Below are 22,725 nucleotides of genomic sequence, written 5' to 3' on the forward strand. Positions count from 1 at the left end.
ACCATAGAATTCATCAATGATCCACCATACAATACACCTCACCACTGGCCAATCATATCATACTATTCACCACTGACCCAGCTGTCAGTACAGCTCCCCACTGACCAACCAGACAATACTGTTCACCATTGACCAATTATATCATAGTTTACCACTGACCAACCTTACAGTACAGCTCACCACTGACCATCTACGCAGTACAGTTCACCACCGACTAACTATGTCATACAGTTCCCCATTAATCAGATCACAGCATAGTTCACCACTGACCAACCAGACCGTAAATGGCTGGCAAACCTTACAGAACCACTCATCATTAACCCATCTTACAGTATAGCTCACCACTGACCATTCATACCATACAGTTCACCACTGACCTATCTAAAAGCACAGATCACTACTGACCAATCATGCAATACAGTTCACCACTGACCCAGATCACTGTATAGCTCACCACTGACCATCCAGGCTGTACAGTTCACACTGGCCAACCTTACAGAACCACTCATCACTAACCCATCTTAAAGTTCAACTCACTACTGACTAAACATACCATAGAGCAGCGATTTACAACCCATGGGTCACGACCCGATCAGATTCCCCAGCCCCAGTCCTGGAATTAACCTATATAAACGGGTCTTGGGTCTGCACATGTTTAGCGCAAAACTAGTGAAAACTCAACCAATCCACAGAGCCACACCACAGATGCTTAATTTAAAATTCACTGGCACAACCAATGAGATTTGTGGGAGAGACATTGATTGGCGTAAACTGCAAAGTGCTCTGTGTGCTTGATCATAGTGTTAATTTAAACCTATACTTGACACAGGGTCGCAACTCAGCTGGCATGGTAAAGATTGGGTTGCGGTGGAAAAAGGTTGAGAACCACTGCCACAGAGTTCACCACTGGTTCACCTAAAAGTACAGATCACTACAGACCAAACATACAATGCAATTAATTCTGATTCATTGTAACAGCACAGTTCACCACTTACCAACCTTACAATACAGCTCAATACTGACTCACCTTATACCAAAGCTCACTACTGACCCACCATACAGCACAGCTCAGTACTGACCCATATTACAGTGCAGCTCACCACTGACAAACCATACCTAACAGCCTAGAACTGACTCATCTTACAGTCCAGTTAACCGCTGTCCCACCATACAACAGCTCAATGCTGACCCACATTACAGCATCTTACTGCGGACTCTCCACCGATTTTCAGTCATTTATTTTGCGATTCGGGTTATTACTGTTATGAGATTTGACACGTGAGCAGAGTCTTGCCTTCTTCCCATCTTCATATTGCTCTGAATGCTTTTCCTAAACTTTCACAGTATAAGCAGGAAAAGGAAATGTCCGTGTCCAAATGTGACCTGTCACCTGAGCTCTCTCGCTTGCTGCTTTTTCGATACCAAGGCGCCTAGCCGTATTTCCTCTCTAAATGGGCATCACTTACATTCCAGGTGCTTCTTCTTGGGTCCCATCACTTCATGCGTGGTGGCCTTGCAGACAGCCCGGGCCACCTCCGATCCGGTCAGGCTGTACTGCGCTGCGGCGATGCGGTCGGTCAGCGTCTGCCCCGACATCTTTCTTCGGTAAAGCCAACCTCAAGAAATAAATCTCACCGAATTTTTTTTTATGTGAAGCCGCGCAAAGGGTTATATCCAAACTGTCCTCCCAAAATAATCCAAGGGTACGACCTTAGAAGCGGCGACGGTCTGCGCTGGAGCCGCTAGGTTCGCTTGTGGCCGGTTGCGCAGAGCCTCTGCATGGGCTGGGATCAGGGAGGCTGCGCTCTTCTTGTGTCGATTACCCGGGCGCCTGGCTCAGCGTGTGCCCTCTTATGTAACCGCTCAGGCTTGGTAAAAAAATAATAAATTATTAAAATAATAATTCTCTTTTAACAAATAAACGGAAGATGTAAATTGACGCGCCTTCTGATGTCAGACGTTTTGCTGCAGCAAAGTCTGTCATTTAAAAAAAAACCATATTCATTCATCTCCCATCTGTATTGTTATATCTGGAAAAAAACAAGATATTTATCCGATGTATGCAGCCCAGGATGTTAAGAGCGTTTGTTTATGACTGCGGTCCAAAAAGGCAGCGTGAGATGAGTCTTATTTCAAAGGCTGAATATCTTCACTGGTGATGACAGGCGCTTTTCCCCTCCTATACGGAGAGGCCGGTATTGCTGAATAGACGGAAGGCGGCTGCCTTTCTCTGCATGCGTATTCCCTTATTCACTCCGGCGTTTCTCCCCCTCTCTCGTCACCTTTAGGGCGGTCAGGTGACAGGTCGGTCACATCCCCCATCCCCATCGGCGGCTGCTCAAAGGACACTGCCGCGGCGACCGTCACGCTTCTGTCACACGGACACTTCAATGACCTTGTTTAATGTGGCAATAGGTAGTAACATGGGCACATCTCCATAAAGAAATGCACACAGGACACTTGGAGGTCACTGGACCTTTAATTGTCTTGCCGTCGTGTGGATTTATATCCCTTTAAATTAGGTGACAGTGTTGGTCACTAGTGACGTCTGTTGTCGCTGAATGCTAAGCACTGAGACTATATTACAGTGACATGCTGCTAATGTAATAAACAAACATACAAACAAATAAATAAATACTATATATATACAGTATATATATAAACTGAGTCAAATACCCGGACAGAAAAAAAATAATTTTACAGACAGTGTTTTAATAACGATAGCAACATCTGAGAATTCAAATGTAATTAATTAAATTAATCTCCATGACTGAATGTGTCTCTACGTCCAATTTTATCCTTTGTGGATGAGTATTTTAGTCTGATCTACAAATCCATAGACAATAATGTTTAAATCACACAGATGTATGTCATACTTCTGAAATTTTACAAGCAGGACACAATAGAAGGGATTAAGCACTCGTGTATTTATTATCATATTGAAAGAGATTAAACTTTTTTTTTTTTTGGACGGATGGGATGCGGTATTACGGTTCCCTGCGTCGTGATGCTGTCTAGCGTCTCCTCAGGCTCATTCGAGTGCGCTCATTTTATAAAAATTACGGTGATGGAAGCAAACCCGGAACTGCTGCCACGTCGAGGTGCAGTCTGTTTCTGACTTTTTGATCACTTTATAAAGAGGTCTGTGGTATGTAACACGCACTCTTCAAATTTTATTCGGTTATATGCGTGCGTCAAAACCAACATAATATGTCCTCTTTTAGGTAGTTAAACCAGCTTAGGACCGCGTTACTGTGATTGTTTAAATCATCCGTCTGTTGAAATGGGTTTGGAATGAATGAAACACTGTCCGATTTAAGCATGGCAGCGATTTTTAGTGAATGCCAATTTTGAAGGTTTTAAGGATCCATGTGTCTGTTTTCATTGACCGATCGTGCTGCGTGTCCTACAGACAGCCTGGCCATGTCTACGATATGAACTGATCCGTCGAAAGTTAGCAAAGTTTATACAATACATTCTACAAACACCGCTGCCTTTAGGACAGGCTTGCAGCCATGCCTTATTTCTTGTTTAAGTCCACACACGTTTTCCGTTTTTCCTCAGGAATGGCTCTGTTTGAGGAGGTCTCCAAAAAATCCGCGCTTCACCCAAAGCCTGCCGGGCTGCTGCTGAACTATGGCACTTCCGGGTTTCGGACTGTCGCCGAGCAGCTGGATCACGTCATGTTTCGGATGGGCTTACTAGCAGTTTTGAGGTCCAAGAAGACTAAAGCCACCATTGGTGTGATGGTTACGGCGTCTCACAACCCTGAGGTATCTACTTTTTTCTGCCTTCAAGACGTCTACTGGATGCTCTTTAATTTAAAAAGTAATTGTATAGGGCCACTTTATAAGCCTTGAGCTTCCTATGTTTTTTTTCCCAGAACATGTTCCCATTGCTGTCTCAGTGGTGACAGTCTCCAGTAACACAGTCCTATGTGCTGGGCTAGATTAACACAGCCTCCTCTGGGTGTTAACTTCAGCTCTATCCTCCTGCAGGAAGACAATGGCATCAAGCTTGTGGATCCCATGGGTGAGATGGTGACCCCGACCTGGGAGGAGTACGCCATGCAGGTAGCTAATGCTGAACAGGAGGCCCTCCTCACAGTGCTTGGAGACATCATGAAGAGGGAGGCCATCGACATCAATCAGGGGGCTGCTGTCTTTATAGGCAGAGACACCAGGTACTGTGTGTGGAGGGCTCGGTTCACTGCTTTACCATGTTGTTGGGATTGCAGTGTGATGGGCTCTTGGTATGTTCCCAGTCTTCAACCCTGTTGCTTTCAGGATGGTTCAGTCGCAGATCGTGCCTGTTTGTCTTCCCTCTCAGGCCCAGCAGTGAGAGTTTGAGCCAGGCAGTGCTGGATGGCATCCTCTCCTTGGCCGGTCACGCACATGGTATGTTCAGATACCGCACGCCTCTGCATGCTGCTCACAGCCAGCTTTTTTTTTTCCCAGAACTTTCCACTCCTTCACACTCTCTCCTCTCTTAAGACTATGGTGTGCTGACTACCCCTCAGCTGCACTTCATGGTTCGCTGTGAGAATACGCAGAGTCGCTATGGCAACCCCACCACTGAGGGCTACTACCAGAAACTGTCGCAGGCTTTCGTCCAGCTCGTCAAGCATGTGAGAGCAACCAGCTTGGCCCAAGTTTGCACTACACCCACCTCACACATATGACGGCTTCTTTCACATGAGAACTTACAGGATCTGAAGGGGTGGATTTGTCTGGGGGGGGGGGCGAGGCTATGGGGGTGCCGAAGCAGCGATCCGAAATAGAAATTATAAAGAATTAGCTGATTATTGATTACGTGTGATGTCACTTTGGGGGGTGGGGGGTGCTGGAGCCCTATGCTGCAGCCTAGGATAGCATTTTTATTCATTTCCCCCTGGGGAACTGCAAATTTTATTTGTTACATCAGAATATAATACGCTCTGCACTTGAAGTTTGTCCAGTCTGCAGGATTTTATCTGTAATTATGTGGCTAGGTATAAATGCACTAGGTATAAATGCACTAGGTATAAATGCACTAGGTATAAGTAGACTAAGTATATCTGGACTAGGTTTGACTGGACTTTGCCTTCTTTCAGGCCCCAAACCGCACTGACGACCAGAAGCATCTTCTTGTGGATGGAGCCAATGGTGTTGGGGCCCTGAAGCTGAGGGAGATGGAGCCCTTTCTGCAGAAGGAGCTGCAGATCTCGCTGTTCAACAAGGGCACTGGGGGCAAACTTAACTTCCAGTGTGGTGCTGACTATGTCAAAGTCCAGCAGGGACCTCCTCTGGGTGAGGCTAGCTTCAGCGGATGGCTTCCTTGGAACGAACTTTGACAGTTGCTGATTGAGTTTATGATTAAATAATAGCGCACACACACATGCTATGTGTCATTTTAATCCAAGGCTCAGTTTTAATGAATGAAAGCATTGAGGGCATCCCATTCCTTAAGGGAAATCTCTCCCATCTCCCACAAAGAGAAGAATAAGACGTGAGGCCAGCCACATCTCTCTCTCTCTCTCTCTCTCTCTCTCTCTCTCACTCTCTCTCACTCTCAGGAGTTGAGATGCTTGTGGGTCAGCGCTGCTGTTCCTTTGATGGTGATGCAGATCGGATTGTTTACTACTACAGTGACTCCGAGGGCCGTTTTCACTTGCTGGATGGTGACAAGATTGCTACACTTATCAGCACCTTTCTGAAAAAGCTGGTCACACAGGTGAACCTGAACCAAGCTCAGCCATAATTGCAGCAGCACATTGCTTGGAGGTTAAGGGCTTGGGTTGGTTAACCGGTCATTTTTTTTAACTGTGTGTTTTTGTTCCAGGCTGGTCTGGACTTGCAGATTGGTGTAGTGCAGACAGCATATGCTAATGGGAGCTCCACGCGCTACTTGGAGAACAACATGAAGGTACTACCTGTCAATGTCACTAGGTTCTACCTATCAGTGTGAATTATACCTGTCAGTGTCGCTGTAGGTTATACTTGCCAGATACATGTCAGTGTTATTGAAAGTTCTACCTGTCAGATACCAGTCAGCGTCACTGTCGGTTCTACCTGTCGGTGTCACTGTAGGGTCTATCTTTCGGTGTCACTGTAGGTTCCTCCTGTCAGGTACCTGTAGGTGGCACTGTCGGTTCTACCTGTCGGTGTCACTGTAGGGTCTATCTTTCGGTGTTACTGTAGGTTCTACCTGTCGGTGTCACTGTAGGTTCCTCCTGTCAGGTACCTGTAGGTGGCACTGTTGGTAATACCTGTCAGTGTCACTGCATGTAATACCTGTTCATCCATTGATTTCAATCAGTTGGTTTTCAGTTTTTCTACCATAGCACCTGCATCACGTTATGAAATACTAATTCTGTTATTTTAATCTGCTGGTTGCTAACCATGTGTAGTGTTTAGACTTGCTGCTATTTGGATTTTTGGATTCTGACCTCTGGCTTCTCATCTCAGGTGACAGTACGCTGCGTAGAGACTGGTGTAAAGCACCTGCATCATGCTGCCCAGGAATTTGACATTGGTGTGTACTTTGAGGCCAACGGTCATGGTACGGTAAGTAGCAGCAGAAATGCCTTTGGCAAATTGATACCAGTTCCTAGTACATCTAAATCCTACAACAGGATGCTCAATAAAAGTTTTCTAATGATAATAACCCATTGTTTAGGGGTTTAATCTGTTCCTGCTGGGTCTACACCCTGTTCCCTGTGTGTGGCCCAGGAGTTTGGGATTTTGTACCTGTGATCAAAAGGTTGCTAGTTCAAATCCCAGGATCGGCAGAGTGTTTTCACCATTAGCCCCTTGAGCAAGACCCTTAACCCCCAGTTACTCCAAGGACTGTCTGACCCTGACCATGCTTTCTCAATAAAATATTCTTCTAAAGAAATCAAATGCAATGTAAAAATGTAACGTAATGTTCTCCACTGGGACTTGTTTGACGATTCTTTCCCAGGTTCTTTTCAGTGAGTCTGCAGTAGAGAAGATCCAGCAACTAGCCATGGACTCCAGCACCAGCGATGAGAAGAAGAGTGCCGCTCAAATACTGGAGAACACAGTCAACGTCACCAACCAGGTGATGTGGTCTGCAGGGCGTCGTCGGGGCAGAAATAGTCAATGCATCACCGTCCACTCATGGTTCTCCACAGGCGGTGGGCGACGCCATCTCCGACATGCTGCTTGTGGAGGCTGTGCTAGCGGTGCAGGGCCTGTCCCTGCAGCAGTGGGACGCCATGTACACGGACCTGCCCAACAGGCAGCGTAAAGTGAAGGTGCGCTGCACGCTCTTTCCCTGTGTGAGACGCCGCGTGGGGCCGTGAGCTGCTGCAGCATGACGCTGTGTCCATCAGGTGGCAGACAAGAGCGTGATCACCACGACAGACGCCGAGAGGCGGGCGCTCAGTCCGGCCGGCTTGCAGGACGCTGTGGACGCACTGGTGAAGCAGTACCGCCTGTCTCGAGCGTTCGTCCGTCCCTCTGGCACCGAGGATACGATTCGAGTGTATGCTGAAGCAGACACGCAGGTAAGGACACAGCTGGAGATGCACAGGCCATAATACAGCTACAGACGCACAGGTAAAAACACAGCTACAGACGCACAGGTAAGGACACAGCTACAGACGCATGGGTAAGAACACACAGGCAAAGATACTGCTGCAGATAAACAGGTAAAGACAGCTACAAATGCACAAGCAAAGACACAGCTAGACACATACAGGAAAAAACAGTACTACGGATGTGCAGGCAAAGACACAGCTAAAAATGGACATGTGAGCATGCAAACACACAGGGAAAGGCAGCAGCAGTGTCTGTGCAGATTGATTAGTGTTGTGTATGTACGTGTGTGTGGATGTGTGTGTGCACCATGATTACTGGTGTGTATGTGTGTGTGTGTGTGATAATTACATTGTGTTTAGTGACATGTATGCTCTGTTTCTGTTTTAGGAAAACACAGATTCACTTGCTCATGAAGTTTGCATGGCTGTTTACCGTCTGGCTGGGGGGGTCGGAGAGGAGCCGCAGCCTCTGTGTTAGTGCTGTCTGTCACACGCTAACACACGGACAGTCGTGCACATGCAGGCAGGCTTAGCTCTGAGCCAGCCATCTTCATACTGTAATCTAGCAGTACTTTCATCCTGTACTGTGGAATTAACTTAAGGTGGCCATCTCTACAAACTACCTGATGTCACATGCCTAACAAATCTTTTTCTATGGAAATTTTTATATAAGGAAAAAGATAATCACTACAATCATTTATGGAGAATGCTGCAAATTTTGTATTTCAATAGAAAATAAAATTTACCGCTCAGAAAACATTAATGCCTAAATGTGAGTGTGATTGTGTGTGTGTGTGTGTGTGTGTGTGTGTGTGTGTTTGTGTGTTTGTATGTGTGTATCAAACAGACACCACTGGCCTTTTGAATTATTGTCTGAAAGACTTGCATTTACTGTACCAAAAATAGGTAGGTAGCCAAGTTAGTAGCATTGCCATTTTTTGTCCTTATTTTGAATGATGTGTGTGTGTATGTATATGTATAGATCTGCATGTTTTTCCATTGTCTCGCTATATTTTGCTACCAGATGTTTTTTGCACATGATCATTAGTTGTGAAAGGTGAAAATGAATTATTGTATCGTCGTGTCATAGACTGCATGAAGACAGTCACGCTGTGTTAACTGATTTGCAGTTAATGATGCCAGAATATTCCGGTACTATGTTTTACAAAGAGATGTGGCAAGAAAAGACAATATTTTGCTGAGAATTTTATTTCTGACAGTTTCTTAAGCAAAAGCTGGATTAAGCAAAAAAGATTTTTAAAAATTCCTTATTATGCCCCATTGACTTGTACAGAATACCAGTATAATCCCTCTGTGACTGTTTGTAATGTTATAATGTGGCGAAGGTGCTGGATATCAGTCTGGACTCTGGGGTCCTTCAAAGGGGGGTTACAAGCAAGATTGTCCATGACTGTCGACACAGGGGTCCTTCAAGGGGGGTTACAAGCAAGATTGTCCATGACTGTCGACACAGGGGTCCTTCAAGGGGGGTTACAAGCAAGATTGTCCATGACTCTCGACACAGGGGTCCTTCAAGGGGGGTTACAAGCAAGATTGTCCATGACTGTCGACACATGGGTCCTTCAAGGGGGGTTACAAGCAAGATTGTCCATGACTGTCGACACATGGGTCCTTCAAGGGGGGTTACAAGCAAGATTGTCCATGACTGTCGACACAGGGGTCCTTCAAGGGGGGTTACAAGCAAGATTGTCCATGACTGTCGACACATGGGTCCTTCAAGGGGGGTTACAAGCAAGATTGTCCATGGCTGTCGACACATGGGTCCTTCAAGGGGGGTTACAAGCAAGATTGTCCATGGCTGTCGACACATGGGTCCTTCAAGGGGGGTTACAAGCAAGATTGTCCATGGCTGTCAACACAGGGGTCCTTCAAAGGGGGTAAAATTCCATGGATATCGATTCTGGGGCCTTAGAAGAAAGATTGGACACGGGCATGAGCCCTTAGGTCCTTCGGAGGGGAATAGAAAGATTGCCATGGACGTTGACTCTGGGGTCCTTCAAAAAGAAGGTTACAGGAATGATTGTCCGTGATTGTGGACTCTGGTGTTATTAAAAGAGGGTTAAAAGAAACCTTGCCCGTGGATGTGGACTCTGGGACACTTCAAAGGGGGTTAGAAAGTAGCTTTGCTCTCTATTCTTCATCAGAGTCATCAGCCGCACCTGAAATGCTAAAGGTTCGCTCTTGGATGTCGCTCTGTATGACATCATCTTCTGCCTTAACTGTTCTGAGATGAAGCAAAGATACCAATTAAAACTTATTTACTCATTCATTGTTAGGAATTATGTAAGAAAATTTGTATAGTTCTCATGAGGTTCGGGGTTTAAATAACAAAAAGATTGCGATACTTTTACCTGATCAGCAATGTCTTCCTCTCTGTCACCTCCACTGCCTGTTCCTTGGAATAGCTCTCGATGGCGCTGGTGTGACCTGTCATTCCCCAGCTGGCATCGGAGCTGCCTCTTATCAGAGACGTCCCTCTTACCATGCCTGTCAGGCGTGTGTCCTCACCTTCTATGAGCTTCCTGTGGAAAGCATGCAGACCATCACCTTTCATTAACGAGTCAAAGACCAAATGCCTGTTTCTGATTATGTTTCTCCAAGGGAGACCTACGGCTCCTTCACTTTGCAGCCAATTTTTACCTGTAGGTGATTATTTCTATCTCTAGAGCCATCTTTACATTCAGCAGATCCTGATATTCTCGCATGTGAAGAGCAATTTTCTGCTTGATGGACTTCAGCTCGAGTTTAAGGCTGTCGATCTTCCCCTGTGTGAACAAAGGCAGAGCAGAGATGATCCTCAAGATGTAATCAAATGCTACATGGCATGACTTGCGATTGCTATCAGAAAGGACAGAGAAGAAGACAATGAGAGTCATTTCCTAAGCCGACTGCCATGGTATTTACCTCTCACCAAGCCTCAACAGCTCACAATCTGCAGTGGGATCGCCCCATTGGGAAGTGGTTTGCTTGGCACTATTGAAACTCTATGCTTTTGTGTGTATAGTACTTCTGATGAGAGTATTTTCCCTACAACTATCTTGCACTTGTTACTGACCAATCACGGAAAGCACAGCCTAGCAGCACTTGTAACTAAGTAGGTTCCTTGACAGCTGTATACTGCCTTCCTTGCTGACACATCAATATTTAAATATGTAAGAACACGCAGACTGTAGGTTGTCATTTGCAGAATGACCTGTAGTTCCTCCAGTTCTTTCTTGTGCCTCTCCTGAGTCTCCCGGATTTTCACTTTCAGAGCCTCGTTCCTGGTCTTCAGAGCATCCAATTCGCGCTCTTTACTCTGAATCTGTACAAAGCAGCATGTAAAACCAAGTTCCGCACCCAAATTATAGCTGAATTCATCATAGGCGTTATCCTTATTTTGGACATATATACATATGCAATATAATGAGTTCAAAATGATTTTTTCGTTTATGTTTTGATTTCACCATAAACACCATGAACCTACCGACCATAAATGATGAGACCATATAGTCTCATTGCTTTGGAAAGCTGAGGTACTTACACCTTTCTTCATTTCTGAAATCTCTCCTCTTACGTTCCGGACTTTTTCCACATGTTTACTAGACGCATTATTTAAGTCTTCAAATTTCGCTTTATACCAAGCATCCATATCCTGGAAACACAAAAAAACTAGATCAGGTGAGTCATTGTGTCGCCTTTCAGACCTCCCGTGTGCATCCGCAGAATCCCGATTGCTCATTTCTGCGGGTTACCTGTAAATTCTTTGCAGAAATGTCGTCATACTGAGACTGGATTTGTTTAAGGGCAGAAGCTAAGTCGGGCAGAGAGAAGGCCACCTCGACTTTGGCAACTGCGCTGAAAATCTGTTGCATTAATTCCTCGATTTCCTGGTAGGGAAAAAGCATGAATAATTGAGCGGGTTACGTTTGATGCTAAAATAGTCAGCAAAGGTGTACGTCAATCTGCATCAGGAAACCCAACATACCTCTTTATGCACCCTGTTCAGAAATTCAACTTCCACCTGCAGGTTCTCAAGCTGTTTTTCCAGGCTGATACGAGCAGAGGTAGCCGTGTCCACATCCTGGGTGCCAAAGAGGACACAAACATGCGCATGGGTCAGAGACTCTCCATACCTTATTTTATTGCAGGGCAGTCAGTAAGAGCCCTCACCGGCCGAAAGGCTTCGATCTCCAACTCCGCCTTCTTCCGAGCTTCTGCTGCTTCCTCGTATTTGACTTTGAGCATCTCAAGCTGAGACGCCATGGCACTTTTTGCAGTGTGAGCGAGGTCCTATCGGGCCAGCCAGGGTAGAAGAATAAAGATGTATTACAGACAGGGATGGGGATCACAGGGGATTTTGTCCCCAAATGAAGGCTGTTTGCCCACTCTCCTGTCCCTAACCTATTCAAAACATATCATTGGCTAATAATATGGTTGGCCCCTCTGTATGAATTATGGCACCTCCCACCATAAAAAGAATCCTAGAACTGCCTCGATTACAAACCAAAATTTAACCATTTAACTGAGAGGCTTTTGGCGATGGGCTGCTCTCGATTACGGAAAATGGCCCCTAGCGTTTAAGCTACAATGTAGCATTGAGCTGTAACGTGAATATGGCATTGGCTTGACGAGACCCACCCGCTGTGCTTTCATCTGCTCAGCGACCCTCCGTAGCTCCCTCAGCTGCTCCTCGTAGAGGCCCCGCAGCCCCGATGGCTTGACGAACCGCTTCTCCAGCTCACTGATCTCCGTCTCCAACAGCTTGTTGTCCTGCTCCAGGGTGCGAACCTTCCATACGACAGGAGCACGGGACATAAATGACCCCTTACCTCTTTGGAATCACAGGGCGTGTGCACATATAGAAAAATGGGGGATGCTATGACTGTGATCGGAAGGCAGCCAGTCCAAATCACAAGGCTGGTATGATTGTACAGTAGGACCTTTAAGAAGACCCCCAGCTTCTCCAGAGACCCTGCTTTCTCAAGAATGTGCATTGCTTTGGATAAAAGCATCTGTTAAATGCATAAAATGTGCAAGTAAAAAGTAGGAAGTGATATGTGTTTCCTTTACTCTCTAAGCAATGCATGCATGCTGCTCTCCTGTTAATCCCTGGTAATTGGCCCTATGTGGCAGGAAAATTATTTAGCATAGATGCTAAAGAGGCAGTCGCACTTTTTCGATGTAGGCCGCCAGCCGGTCATTCAGCACCACCATCTCCTGCCGCTCGCCGCTCCGCGTGTTGAGGAACTGCTGGTTCTCCGCAGTGGCTGCGTCCAGGTCAAAGCCGGAGGCCATGTAGGCGCTGACACAGAGCGCGCTCGTGCTAATGCTGTAGAGACATATCTCTCTCAGCATATGACATCAGCATGGACTCAGACTGAGCAACTTGCAACTGCATTATTGACAGAAAAGCTTGTTTTTATAACATGGGATAATCGTTGAACAGAGTCAGTAGTTGAACGGATTTTAAAAATACTTTAGCAACTAACATCAGCTATATATCTATCCACTTCTGCTAGCTTACGGCTCTTAGCAACAACTGTGAAACATGTCATACCAAACATATAAGGATTAATGAGTAAATAGACGCCAGATTCAATCTGAAAATTATCCCGACGACTCTACGCATGTAGTAAATTCAAGGTCTCCTGAGCTTGAACAGGTCAGCTGGACCCAGCCAGCCTCCAGAAGTGCTTACAAAATGAACCCATATTTTGGTTGGATGCAGAGTATAGACTGTCTTCACCATTGCCCCACTCTCAGTCTAATAGTTTGTCACCCCAAATGGTATGATATTTATACAAATATAAAGCATGATTTGCATATTGACACCATATAGATCCATATCTAGAGCTGGTCCAACCCTTTTTGGTGCCCTAAGCAAAATTTTAGTAAACTATATTATTATTATTATTATTATTATTATTATTATTAAGTCATATTGACTCATTTGTCATCTTCCTCCCCATCCTGTCAGCCTGATAAGATGGGGGGCCCCCTGGTGGCCACTGAGACCTAAGCAGCTGCTTAGCTCACTTGCGCCTTAGGCTGGTCCTATCCATGGATATGTTTCCCAAACGCTCCCATTAGCAACGTACATAGTTGGAACCGTTCAGTTCAATGGTTCCAACTATGTAAGTTGCTAACGTTGCTAGAAACTATGCTTATGGGATATATAAATATAAAATATATAAATATAAAGATGTATATAATATATTAAAGTCTTAGCACATGTTCAGCCTGGCGGGAGGAGAGAATTCTCATTTCTCATGGGCTTCATGTCCTACCTGGCCCTGAGGGGCGAGCGTGTGCCAGAGAACGCCCTCTTCCCCACGCTCTCCACACGCATGCTGGTCGCCATGGCGCTGGCTGAGCGATGCCGGCGGGTCGGAGACGGACTCGCGACACGCAGGAGGCTGGGCGAGCCGTCCTCAAAGTGCCGGCGGTAGGATGAGATCCTCTCTGGGCTCTGGCTCATGGTTGGAGGCCTGCAGCGGATATTCAGTGCTGGCTGTGGAGATGGAGACTCGGAGATCTGCTCTGAGCTGAATGCGGACTGAGATGCTCAGCTTGCTCTTATAGCACCACTCAGCCCTGCCCGAAGGATGCAGTGACCCTTCAGGAATGTGAAGCCTCCGTACTATAGCCAGTCAAACCTTCCTCTCAGCTATCTGACAAAGTCTTATGAGGCGTTTACCATGGTAAAAATAACAGGGATTGTGCTTATGTGCTGGGATTCCATCAGGCATGGTGTTCCTGCAAAGATCTCAGGCTGTCAGACTCCTCTCATGCTACGGTCCCCTGCTCTGTAAGCGTCACATATCAGGGGATGGCATTGTGGCTGACCTGAGGTTTGGATTGATGTTCTTGGCCACAGAAAGACAGATGCATAATTGACATTGTTGAGCTCTGTGTTTAGAGACAAATGCATACCTTTCACCAATCCACCGGGACCGCACTAGGATTAAAAATCAGCATTTGGTTCTGGGGTCTTTGTGGTCTCACTCAATGATTTTTTGCTGGGTGGGGTGGATCTACCACAATAAAATTTGCAGGCTCACAAACCCATCAGCCCACTGGGATAATGCCCAGAATGTCAGATGGCCAGGCCAGGCCTATCATCCACCCTTTCCTACATCCTAACTAGCCATTTATCCATTACAGGGTCATGATCGCCCAGAGTCTATTCTAAGCAGCACAGGGCACAAGGCAGGGGTGTACCCAGAATCGGGTGCAAGTCCTTTGAAGGGCACATGCACTATATGCAATTAAGAGATTCCAGTTCACCTAAGTGCATATGCTTGCACTATGGGAGGAAATTTGGAAAGTTGTGAGACAACTGTCTTAGCTGATGATCCGACCTGTCACCACATCCACACCTTCTGCACTTATATGTAATATACGGGGTTGCCAACTCTCACACATTTGGCGTGGCACTCACGCTTACACGCTCACACAAGAAATATTATGGCAAATTTATATTATTGCATTATGAAACTAAAATTATCTGCATCAAAAACAATGTGGTAGTTTGCAAAACCTACAGACTATTTATATAAACTGTTATATACATGTAAAATGACACCAGGCAACTGACAAGTTGGTGACACTGAATATACATTAAAGTGACTGTATGACTTCAGGACATACATGCATAGTATATAGTGAATTCAAAACCAGGCATTCCTGTATCTTTATCTTGAGTTGTCACTGTGGATAGTGATCATGAATAAAACATTTTCATTAAAAGTCTATGTGGTGCTGGATAATGTAACAATTGAAATCTTTTAAGCTGATGCATTGAAGAGACTGAGGGTCAGATAATCACAGAGTTTTGCGTGGAGCTTATGTCTCACTGGTGTGAATGGATCTTTCATGTATGTAATGATATACCAGTGATACTGGGAGGGAAGGCTAATAGGTTCACAATTTGTTATGGAAATGAGACAGTAAAGAGGTGAAACTTAAAAACAAGGACTCTGGCCCTTTGAATATTCATATATAATAGACATATTTCAAGTACATAAAGAGCTGGTTAAAAAGGCATCAACCCCTCCCCCCCCCCCCCAGGCTCTGACTCAGGCAAGACAGAACTTCAATGATTTTATTTATTCAAATAACATCTTCTGTATGGGAGCATTTTCGTGGTACAGTAGCTTCGATTGACTTTAATAACTTCAGCAAAGATACTACACCAATGTATATTTTCTCTTCAGTGTCTCCACATGGAGATTTGCTGGCAGTGATGATGTGAGACAACTAGTATTATTTTTCTCATTGTTATTTTAGTGACCAATACTATCTGGGCTGAGCTCTTGGGTTTGTGTAATAGCGAGTCTGAGGAGGGATCCCAGAACAATTTCTTCTGCACTTTCTACTAGCTGCACTGAGCAACAATTAATTCAATTAATTAAATCAACATTCTACCCTGTATGCACGGTTAGCTTCTCCTTGCCACATAGATAATTCACAAGAAGTAGGATTTCCCCTGTATGTTTGTCCAGTATTGTGTAGATTAATTTATATACAGAGGACGATAATAAATACATGTATATTTTAACGTATATTTGACTTTAAAGCTACGAGAATGCAGTAAGGTGGAACTATTTTCATAGGGGCGCGTTGCGCACCTCCGTCGGAAACTGTTTACTGCTGCACAGCGCGTCAGCTGCTTACAGAGTCACCACGGTTACTGTGATATTTACCGAAATAAACCATATTTATCTACATTTGCTACCTCAAACCTGCGGTCATGGCGGGGAACTTCTGGCAAAGCTCGCATTAGTAAGTAATTAAGCAAAATGCTCTTAAAGGCTGCTTTCTTCGCCGAGTAATTTCTTCGTTATGGGGCCTGGCTGTATGTGGATAAAGGAAACTCCTCGGCTAGAGAACTAAGAAAAATATATAAACGATAAAAATGTGTCTTCACCATTTCGGACACGATAAGTGTCCTTAAGCGACGCACCTGGGACCTGATCATTAAGAAATGTCTAGTAATATGAGTAGACCTCGTTTTCTAGCCGAATATTTATATGTATTTGTTTATTACATTTACGAAAGTTATATTTGCAGTGATAGTTTTAAGAAACTAAACGTCTGACTAAATAAGGAGAACCCGTTTAATGAGCTGAGGTCGAAACGTAATCACTTTGTTTATTGTCATGTATTGTCTGTGTACTTCTTAGACATTATTTGCAGTTTATTTCTGCGGGATCATGTCGCAGCTCCGTGAGAAAAACAGATGTTCCATATTAGTAGACAGGCGCTTTGTCTGTTTTTATGTGGAGCCTTGAATCGGTGAAATATACCGGTTATGAAATTTATTTAGTTATTATTGAGCTTGGTGCACTTATGGGTCGATACTTATTTAATTTTTCCTAGCGTATTTCGAAATACACAAGTCTCCTTTGAGGAGAAGAAAAACAGACATCAGCTTCCTATGAAGGAGTCTCAGAACACCCAAAATTATGTTAAGGTGTCCTCTGCAGAATAAGCATTAATGGGATTTTAGCTGGTCTGGGATTCAATTAGCTTGCCAGGTGACACATTTCACAGCTTTGACTCTCATGGTCTCCTGCTGCCAGTCTCCAGTGGGTCCTAGACAAACAAGACCTGATGAAGGAACGACAGAAGGACCTGAAGTTTCTGACAGAGGAAGAGTACTGGAAACTGCAAATTTTCTTCGCTAATGGTAGGGGAATGAGCCATGGCTATGTGTGTGGGCTGTGCTCAGTGCTTTGGGTATGAGTCTGACCCATCTGATGCACTGTGTGATCTGTCATCCCTGAACAGTAATCCAGGCCCTTGGAGAACACCTAAAGCTCAGGCAACAGGTCATTGCGACAGCAACTGTGTACTTCAAGCGCTTCTATGCCAGGTGAGCAGCAGCACCGTGCCGCAAACTGCAGGCAGTACAGCCGTTTGTCACTCCATGGAAGTAATCCCTTGTCCTTGTAACTTAAGGTACTCTCTGAAGAGTATCGATCCTGTTCTCATGGCACCCACCTGTGTGTTCCTGGCCTCTAAAGTGGAGGTGAGTGAATAGCAGCTCTTATTCTCCTCTGCAATGTTACATCGGCCTGGATGTAAAACTGAAACCTGCTGCCTAATTTTCTCTCTGACCTCCAGGAATTTGGTGTTGTTTCAAACACCCGGCTGATCTCTGCAGCTACGTCCGTGTGTAAGTGACAGCCAGTGAATTATTAAAGCTGGTCTAGAATGTTCTGGAATAGACCACAGAGAGAAATCCAGTGTGATGTCACACTGCAAACCATAGTCATTAGAGTAATTACAGTGGCCCTCTTGCACTTATTTGCAGTGTTTGTAGGGCTCAACCACCATATCAGTTTGCAAAAAATTTCCGCCAATATTAAGGTTCCACAAATTTGTCATTGGAGGAAATTCTGAGAAACTATGCTTCCTGTATTAGAATTTACTGCGCCCAGCCTGGGATTATTTGTGAATGTAACAACTCAGTCTAGGCTGGAGCTGTGGCAGGATGGATGTCACTAAAACAACAAGAAACCAATCTATCCAAACATATGGACTCTCGACCTTTCCTACACTGAACAACAGAATGGGGAGGGGGCACGATATAGTACAATTAACTGACCCAAAAAACGGGCAGTACAAAAGGTATCCGTGTTTTACCACCCGGAAAAGGGGGATTAAACCGAATATGCAATAATAAAGCGACCCAAATCCAGAACGGCTAGCCAAACACACAGTCTGCACTCGGACTCATCTTTGTGTGAGAAAGGTGCCTTTTTAAGTAGAACATTGTACTTCAAATGTCCTCTTGTTTGACAGTTCAATACTGAGAGATCATTATTTAGTTATAAGGTACAGAGTAAGCTTATAAAGTGGCATTTTATGTGTCAATTCTCTCAAATTGAGTCAAATTAGTCAGTAAAGCATTATTTCATTAAACCTGCTGTTGTGTAATTTTTGACCATAAAAAATATTCCCAATGTAATCAGAATTTTTAGCTCTATGAATGTCTGTGTTGATGAAGAAAAATGTAATATTGTTCATCTCCTCGTAGTTATTATTGCTAAAAATATTTGGATATGGAAATAAATTTCTTCGTATTTTTGTTTTTCCCCAGTGAAAACTAGATTTTCCTATGCCTTCCCGAAAGAGTTCCCCTACCGCATGAACCATGTGAGTGCCACTTTGCCCTGCGTCGGATGAGGAATGCCTTCTCCCCTCTGTGAGATCAGCTGACGTACGCCTGTTGGCATGGCATGTGAGATCCAGTCAGATGCTCTGTTCCTCAGCCGATGTTCACGCTGCTGTGGGAAGTTCTCAGAGCCATGGGAGATCGTTTCTGAGCCAGCTTGGCATCTCACACTGGCTCTATTCATATTTGAGGCTATTTGCTAAGAGGTTTTTGATGGCAGTGTTGGCAGATAAAGGCGGAGGTCACTTTTAAAATAGAGATGCTGGTCGATGCTCTTAGGATGCCCAGGAGGGCTGGGCTAACGCTACATGCGTTAATGTTTAGTGATATCTAATTTTCTGATAAAACCAGCCATTCAGCTACAAATTCCTTCTTTTAAGGACACTATGCCTAGCTGTCCATTTGCTTTTTCTTCGTAGATACTGGAGTGTGAATTCTACCTGCTGGAGCTCATGGTGAGTAGGCAGCTGTGGGATTGAGGAAACACCTGCGTACAGCTGTGATGTCAGCTTCCTCTCAGTCCGGCACGGGATACAGGGATTGTGGGGCATGAGCTTGAATCCTAGGGATTTCTGCTTTAGACAATGTGGGGTTAACCTGCCCATTAGACTCGGGGGTGACGTATGGCTCAGTTGGTTTGGGTGCGATGTGTCTGGTCGGAAAGGTCGCTGATTCAAATTCCAGGCATGGCAGAGCGATTTCATCGCTAGGCTCTTGAGCAAAGCTTTTCACCCCTAATTGCTCAAAAGATAAAGGCGTCTGCTAAATAATGTGGGGGTTCCAGGTCGGGGACATGGTGCTTGGTCCTCGAGGGGACATCTTCGATGGCTTCAGGTTCCTCTCTCCCTTTCAGGACTGCTGTCTGATCGTGTACCACCCCTACAGACCGCTGCTGCAGTACGTCCAAGACATGGGTCAGGAAGACATGCTCTTGCCTCTGGCATGGTAAGGTTTGCTGGCCTGTCTCCTCCTGGGTGGTGCTTTGGTTGCTTGTTAATGTGGCTGTTCTTTCTCTCCAGGAGAATCGTGAATGACACCTACAGGACAGATCTCTGCCTGCTTTATCCACCCTTTATGATCGCACTAGGTAACTGGAAATGGCGGTTGCCACTTAGCTATAATTGTCCTTCCGTTTGTATTGTACATATCTGGTCAGCCCCAGGAGGATCTTCTCGCTTTGTTCTCTTCCCAGCTTGCCTCCACGTAGCTTGTGTGGTACAGCAGAAAGACGCACGGCAGTGGTTCGCCGAGCTCTCTGTGGACATGGAAAAGGTCAGGGGGTTAATCTTGTACGTTCGTACTTCGAAAGTTGCTGCCACGTTTGCCAGGAGTAACGTTCACGCCCATGAACAGATCCTGGAAATTATCAGAGTCATCCTGAAGCTCTACGACCAGTGGAAAAACTTCGATGACAGGAAGGAGATGGCCGCCGTCCTCAACAAGATGCCGAAACCGAAGCCCCCGCCCAACAGGTGGGCCGAGGGTCTGCCGCCACTGGTGTTTCCTCCCCGAAGTTTCTAAATTATTCATGTGCCCTGATAGTGCCTGCAATTCTAAGTAGTACATAATTTATGAGCACACTATTAATAAAGGGCAGGATCATAGCTGTTAGCAAGCTTCATACATCCATAAGGAAATTTCAGGATGTCTGCTCTGTTATTCTTTGCCCTTGGATCCTGCATGGCAGAGAACTTGGTTTCCATTTTAGGCAGTTTAAAATTGCTCCATGTGTCTGCTTCTTATGGGTTTTTCTCCCCCCTCCCAGTGAGAACGACCAGGGATCCAACGGCAACCAGAACTCCTCGTACAGCCAGTCATAAGTGACGTGCGAGTCAATGGGCTGAGACACCAGGAACGGAGCCTGAGGAAGCCCTATGGGGCTCCCTGTCATTCCACGTACATGTTCAGTCACCTCTAGGGTCCTTAGGTGTTGTGTGTCACCTGCTCATGGCCTTTCTCTGGTAAAGGAGAAGTTGTTATGGCGTGTCGAAGACCCAAATTAAATGTTGTGATGTAGCCAGTTAGCAGGTTGGGGAGTGGGGGGTAATATTAGATTAGGATGATCCTGGCATCCTTGAAATAGCCCTCTGGGCAGTTATACAGTGTGTGTGTGTGCGTGTGTGTGTGAGGAGAGAGTGTGAGAGTGAATGAATGGGCCGTTTTCTGTGATTAGACAGACCATGTCAGAGGGTCATACCTCAGGGACAGACAAAAGTTTTGTCCACAGTCTGTGATGACATCAGCTAACCAGTCCCCCTTCCTTTGGCAGATCGGCATTGCCACCCTCGTGAATTCCTGGGGTACAAACTTCTTTCAGAGGTTTATTTACTGTTAGCATACCTAGTGTATTCCTCTGTCTGTCCATGTCTTCATTAATCTTCAAATCTATTGTGTTGCCCTTCCTGTGCCTAGCGGTGTTGACTTGCCACACGAATCATGAAACTGATAATTACTGCATTCAAGCGTCGTTTACCGTCACGGTTTTCGGCGGTCTTGTAGTTTGCGAGAAATTTATTTTTAGATGAAGAAAATACTGTAATAGAAGCTCAATGAGACTTGTAGATAGTCATGTTTACTAGTCAGGGAACAGGGGTAACGTTCAGAGGAACAAGACGTCTGATCGTGATCTCGGAACGCCCTGGCCCGCTCCACCTCCTACACCTCGGATCAGCTGGGTGATCTGCTGTTTGGAAAGGGGATGCCTGTACTCACTGCTGGCTCTGATTCGGGAAGCCCAAGTGAAGTCCATCTGTATTAACTCTGGGTCCAGATAGATCCTCTGCAACAATGTGAGAATGCAGAGCATTGTCCAGTTTGATAAGTTTCTCGCTGGTAAGGGGGGGGGGGGGGGGGGGTGTTGTGGTGTGATTCCAAAGTATAATGTCCTTCTCTACACACACCTGAAGGCCAAAGGTCCAGCCAAGAACTGCTCCTTCCTGCCTGTGTTGAACCGTCACTGTTCTTTGTTGTATATTTTTGTGAGATAAATGTGAACGTTGATTGACTCAATTGAAGCTTCTTTAGGTTTTGTGATGTTTAATGGTGCTTGACTGCCTTAAGGATATCAAAATGCTGACTCTTAAATGCAAAAAAAAAAAAAAACAAACAAAAAAACACTTGATAACAGATGACCTGTGACCCTGCCAGTAGCGGGTTAGTTTGTGGTGATGGTGGCTGGCTTGGCTTGCTGGCAGTAAACTTGACAAGAATGGTGGCATAGAAAATCCCTTCAGTGTATTGGGACTATTTTGTACTTATCACTTTGTCATGCCAGCCGTTGCAGGCTTTTTTAAAAGTTTGTTTTAGTTTTTAGTTCCTGCTTTTAACGATGAATGTGCTTGGATATTTGACCACTCTTTCCCGCACTTTTAATTTAATTTGTGCCCTTGTACCAAGTGCCAATTACAACATTAACCATTATGAGTCCCCTCCCATTTATGGTAATAAAATAAATATTGTCATTATAAGAAGTTTCATGTATTAGTGTAAAGTTTATTAGTCCTTTTCATTAATACATCCATATGTCTGCCTTGCAATAGCTTAGTCTCAAGTTACTTTCAGATTAAGTTCCATGCAATCTGGTGAGTTTGCTTAGGGCATATGAGAATATTTAATATTAGGGGGAACACCATTTATATTTAAAGGTCTAATATTTTTTTGGTGGTAGTGTGGGGCGGGTCTAAGCAAATTCAGTATTGGGGGTACAAATCCCCACCCTTGGGTGTACTATGGTATATGATATTAAGTAAAGGTACAATGACACATACAATGTGTGATTTTGGGACACTAGTGAAGCAAAACTCCACATGTATTCCTATGGGGTTGTGCGTAACTCAGTGGGTTTGGTATCTGGCCAGAATGTTTTGGCTTTGAGTCCCATGGTCAGCAGAGTAATGATTTGACCATAGGGCCCTTGAGAAAGCATTTGGATTGATTCTGCCCTCTATGTCATTGCTGTGCTGATTACTTCAGTTCAGTACTGGTTCATTTAGGTATA

At 45.0% G+C, this 22,725-nt stretch overlaps 4 protein-coding genes across 10 annotated transcripts in view; 2 read left to right on the forward strand and 2 right to left on the reverse strand.

Annotated features, from left to right (window-relative positions):
* LOC111851565 (clathrin coat assembly protein AP180-like) overlaps positions 1-2,532 on the reverse strand; it is a 35,688-nt gene extending 33,156 nt beyond the window's left edge. Inside the window, exon 1 of one of the 3 annotated variants that reach the window (XM_072702547.1) lies at positions 1,467-2,532. In XM_072702547.1, the coding sequence (XP_072558648.1) occupies positions 1,467-1,596 (130 nt within the window). In that variant the 5' untranslated portion in view covers positions 1,597-2,532. The remainder of the gene's footprint in view (positions 1-1,466) is intronic. The other 2 variants (XM_072702548.1, XM_072702549.1) reach the window with 2 other exon arrangements.
* Positions 2,533-3,062: 530 nt separating this feature from the next.
* pgm3 (phosphoglucomutase 3) lies at positions 3,063-8,302 on the forward strand. 4 transcript variants are annotated; one of them, XM_023826613.2, is made up of 13 exons: positions 3,063-3,148; positions 3,565-3,773; positions 3,999-4,183; positions 4,330-4,397; positions 4,494-4,627; positions 5,093-5,288; positions 5,555-5,712; positions 5,821-5,904; positions 6,447-6,545; positions 6,943-7,062; positions 7,136-7,258; positions 7,337-7,510; positions 7,932-8,302. In XM_023826613.2, the coding sequence occupies exons 2-13, from the start codon at positions 3,567-3,569 to the stop codon at positions 8,019-8,021; spliced, it is 1,638 nt and encodes a 545-aa protein (XP_023682381.1). In that variant the 5' UTR covers positions 3,063-3,148; positions 3,565-3,566; the 3' UTR covers positions 8,022-8,302. The 4 variants fall into 4 exon arrangements, with proteins under 4 accessions (XP_023682381.1, XP_023682382.1, XP_023682384.1 ...); XM_023826614.2 differs by having other exon boundaries at positions 3,063-3,141; XM_023826616.2 differs by having other exon boundaries at positions 3,077-3,101.
* A 432-nt stretch (positions 8,303-8,734) lies between these two features.
* Positions 8,735-14,092, reverse strand: ngs (notochord granular surface). Of its 2 annotated transcripts, none has more exons than XM_023826618.2 (11): positions 13,834-14,092; positions 12,719-12,875; positions 12,185-12,334; positions 11,717-11,836; positions 11,532-11,627; positions 11,299-11,433; positions 11,088-11,198; positions 10,758-10,868; positions 10,205-10,329; positions 9,916-10,086; positions 8,735-9,783 (listed from the first exon to the last, which is right to left on the reverse strand). In XM_023826618.2, the coding sequence occupies exons 1-11, from the start codon at positions 14,022-14,024 to the stop codon at positions 9,780-9,782; spliced, it is 1,371 nt and encodes a 456-aa protein (XP_023682386.1). In that variant the 5' UTR covers positions 14,025-14,092; the 3' UTR covers positions 8,735-9,779. The 2 variants fall into 2 exon arrangements, with proteins under 2 accessions (XP_023682386.1, XP_023682385.1); XM_023826617.2 differs by having other exon boundaries at positions 8,735-9,788.
* Positions 14,093-16,154: 2,062 nt separating this feature from the next.
* ccnc (cyclin C) lies at positions 16,155-22,198 on the forward strand. Its single transcript, XM_023826585.2, has 12 exons — positions 16,155-16,330; positions 17,131-17,237; positions 17,339-17,423; positions 17,510-17,579; positions 17,675-17,726; positions 18,654-18,709; positions 19,148-19,183; positions 19,582-19,673; positions 19,748-19,815; positions 19,921-20,000; positions 20,082-20,200; positions 20,494-22,198. Exons 1-12 carry the CDS (start codon positions 16,299-16,301, stop codon positions 20,546-20,548), a joined length of 852 nt encoding a protein of 283 aa, XP_023682353.1. The 5' UTR covers positions 16,155-16,298; the 3' UTR covers positions 20,549-22,198.
* Positions 22,199-22,725: the final 527 nt, after the last annotated feature.

This window comes from Paramormyrops kingsleyae, chromosome 19 (genome assembly GCF_048594095.1).
Source record: "Paramormyrops kingsleyae isolate MSU_618 chromosome 19, PKINGS_0.4, whole genome shotgun sequence".
Lineage (NCBI taxonomy): Eukaryota > Metazoa > Chordata > Actinopteri > Osteoglossiformes > Mormyridae > Paramormyrops > Paramormyrops kingsleyae.

Coding starts and splice junctions, on each gene's coding strand:
- pgm3 (XM_023826613.2), top strand. CDS start 3,567: ATGGCTCTGTTTGAGGAGGTCTCCAAAAAATCCGCGCTTCACCCAAAG. Junction 6,546..6,942: donor AGGCCAACGGTCATGGTACG/GTAAGTAGCAGC, acceptor ATTCTTTCCCAG/GTTCTTTTCAGTGAGTCTGC. Junction 7,063..7,135: donor CAGTCAACGTCACCAACCAG/GTGATGTGGTCT, acceptor GGTTCTCCACAG/GCGGTGGGCGACGCCATCTC.
- ngs (XM_023826617.2), bottom strand. CDS start 14,024: ATGAGCCAGAGCCCAGAGAGGATCTCATCCTACCGCCGGCACTTTGAG. Junction 12,876..13,833: donor CGCTCGCCCCTCAGGGCCAG/GTAGGACATGAA, acceptor ATGTCTCTACAG/CATTAGCACGAGCGCGCTCT. Junction 9,789..9,915: donor AGGAAGACATTGCTGATCAG/GTAAAAGTATCG, acceptor GCTTCATCTCAG/AACAGTTAAGGCAGAAGATG.
- ccnc (XM_023826585.2), top strand. CDS start 16,299: ATGGCGGGGAACTTCTGGCAAAGCTCGCATTA. Junction 17,580..17,674: donor TCCTGGCCTCTAAAGTGGAG/GTGAGTGAATAG, acceptor TCTGACCTCCAG/GAATTTGGTGTTGTTTCAAA. Junction 20,001..20,081: donor TCTCTGTGGACATGGAAAAG/GTCAGGGGGTTA, acceptor GCCCATGAACAG/ATCCTGGAAATTATCAGAGT.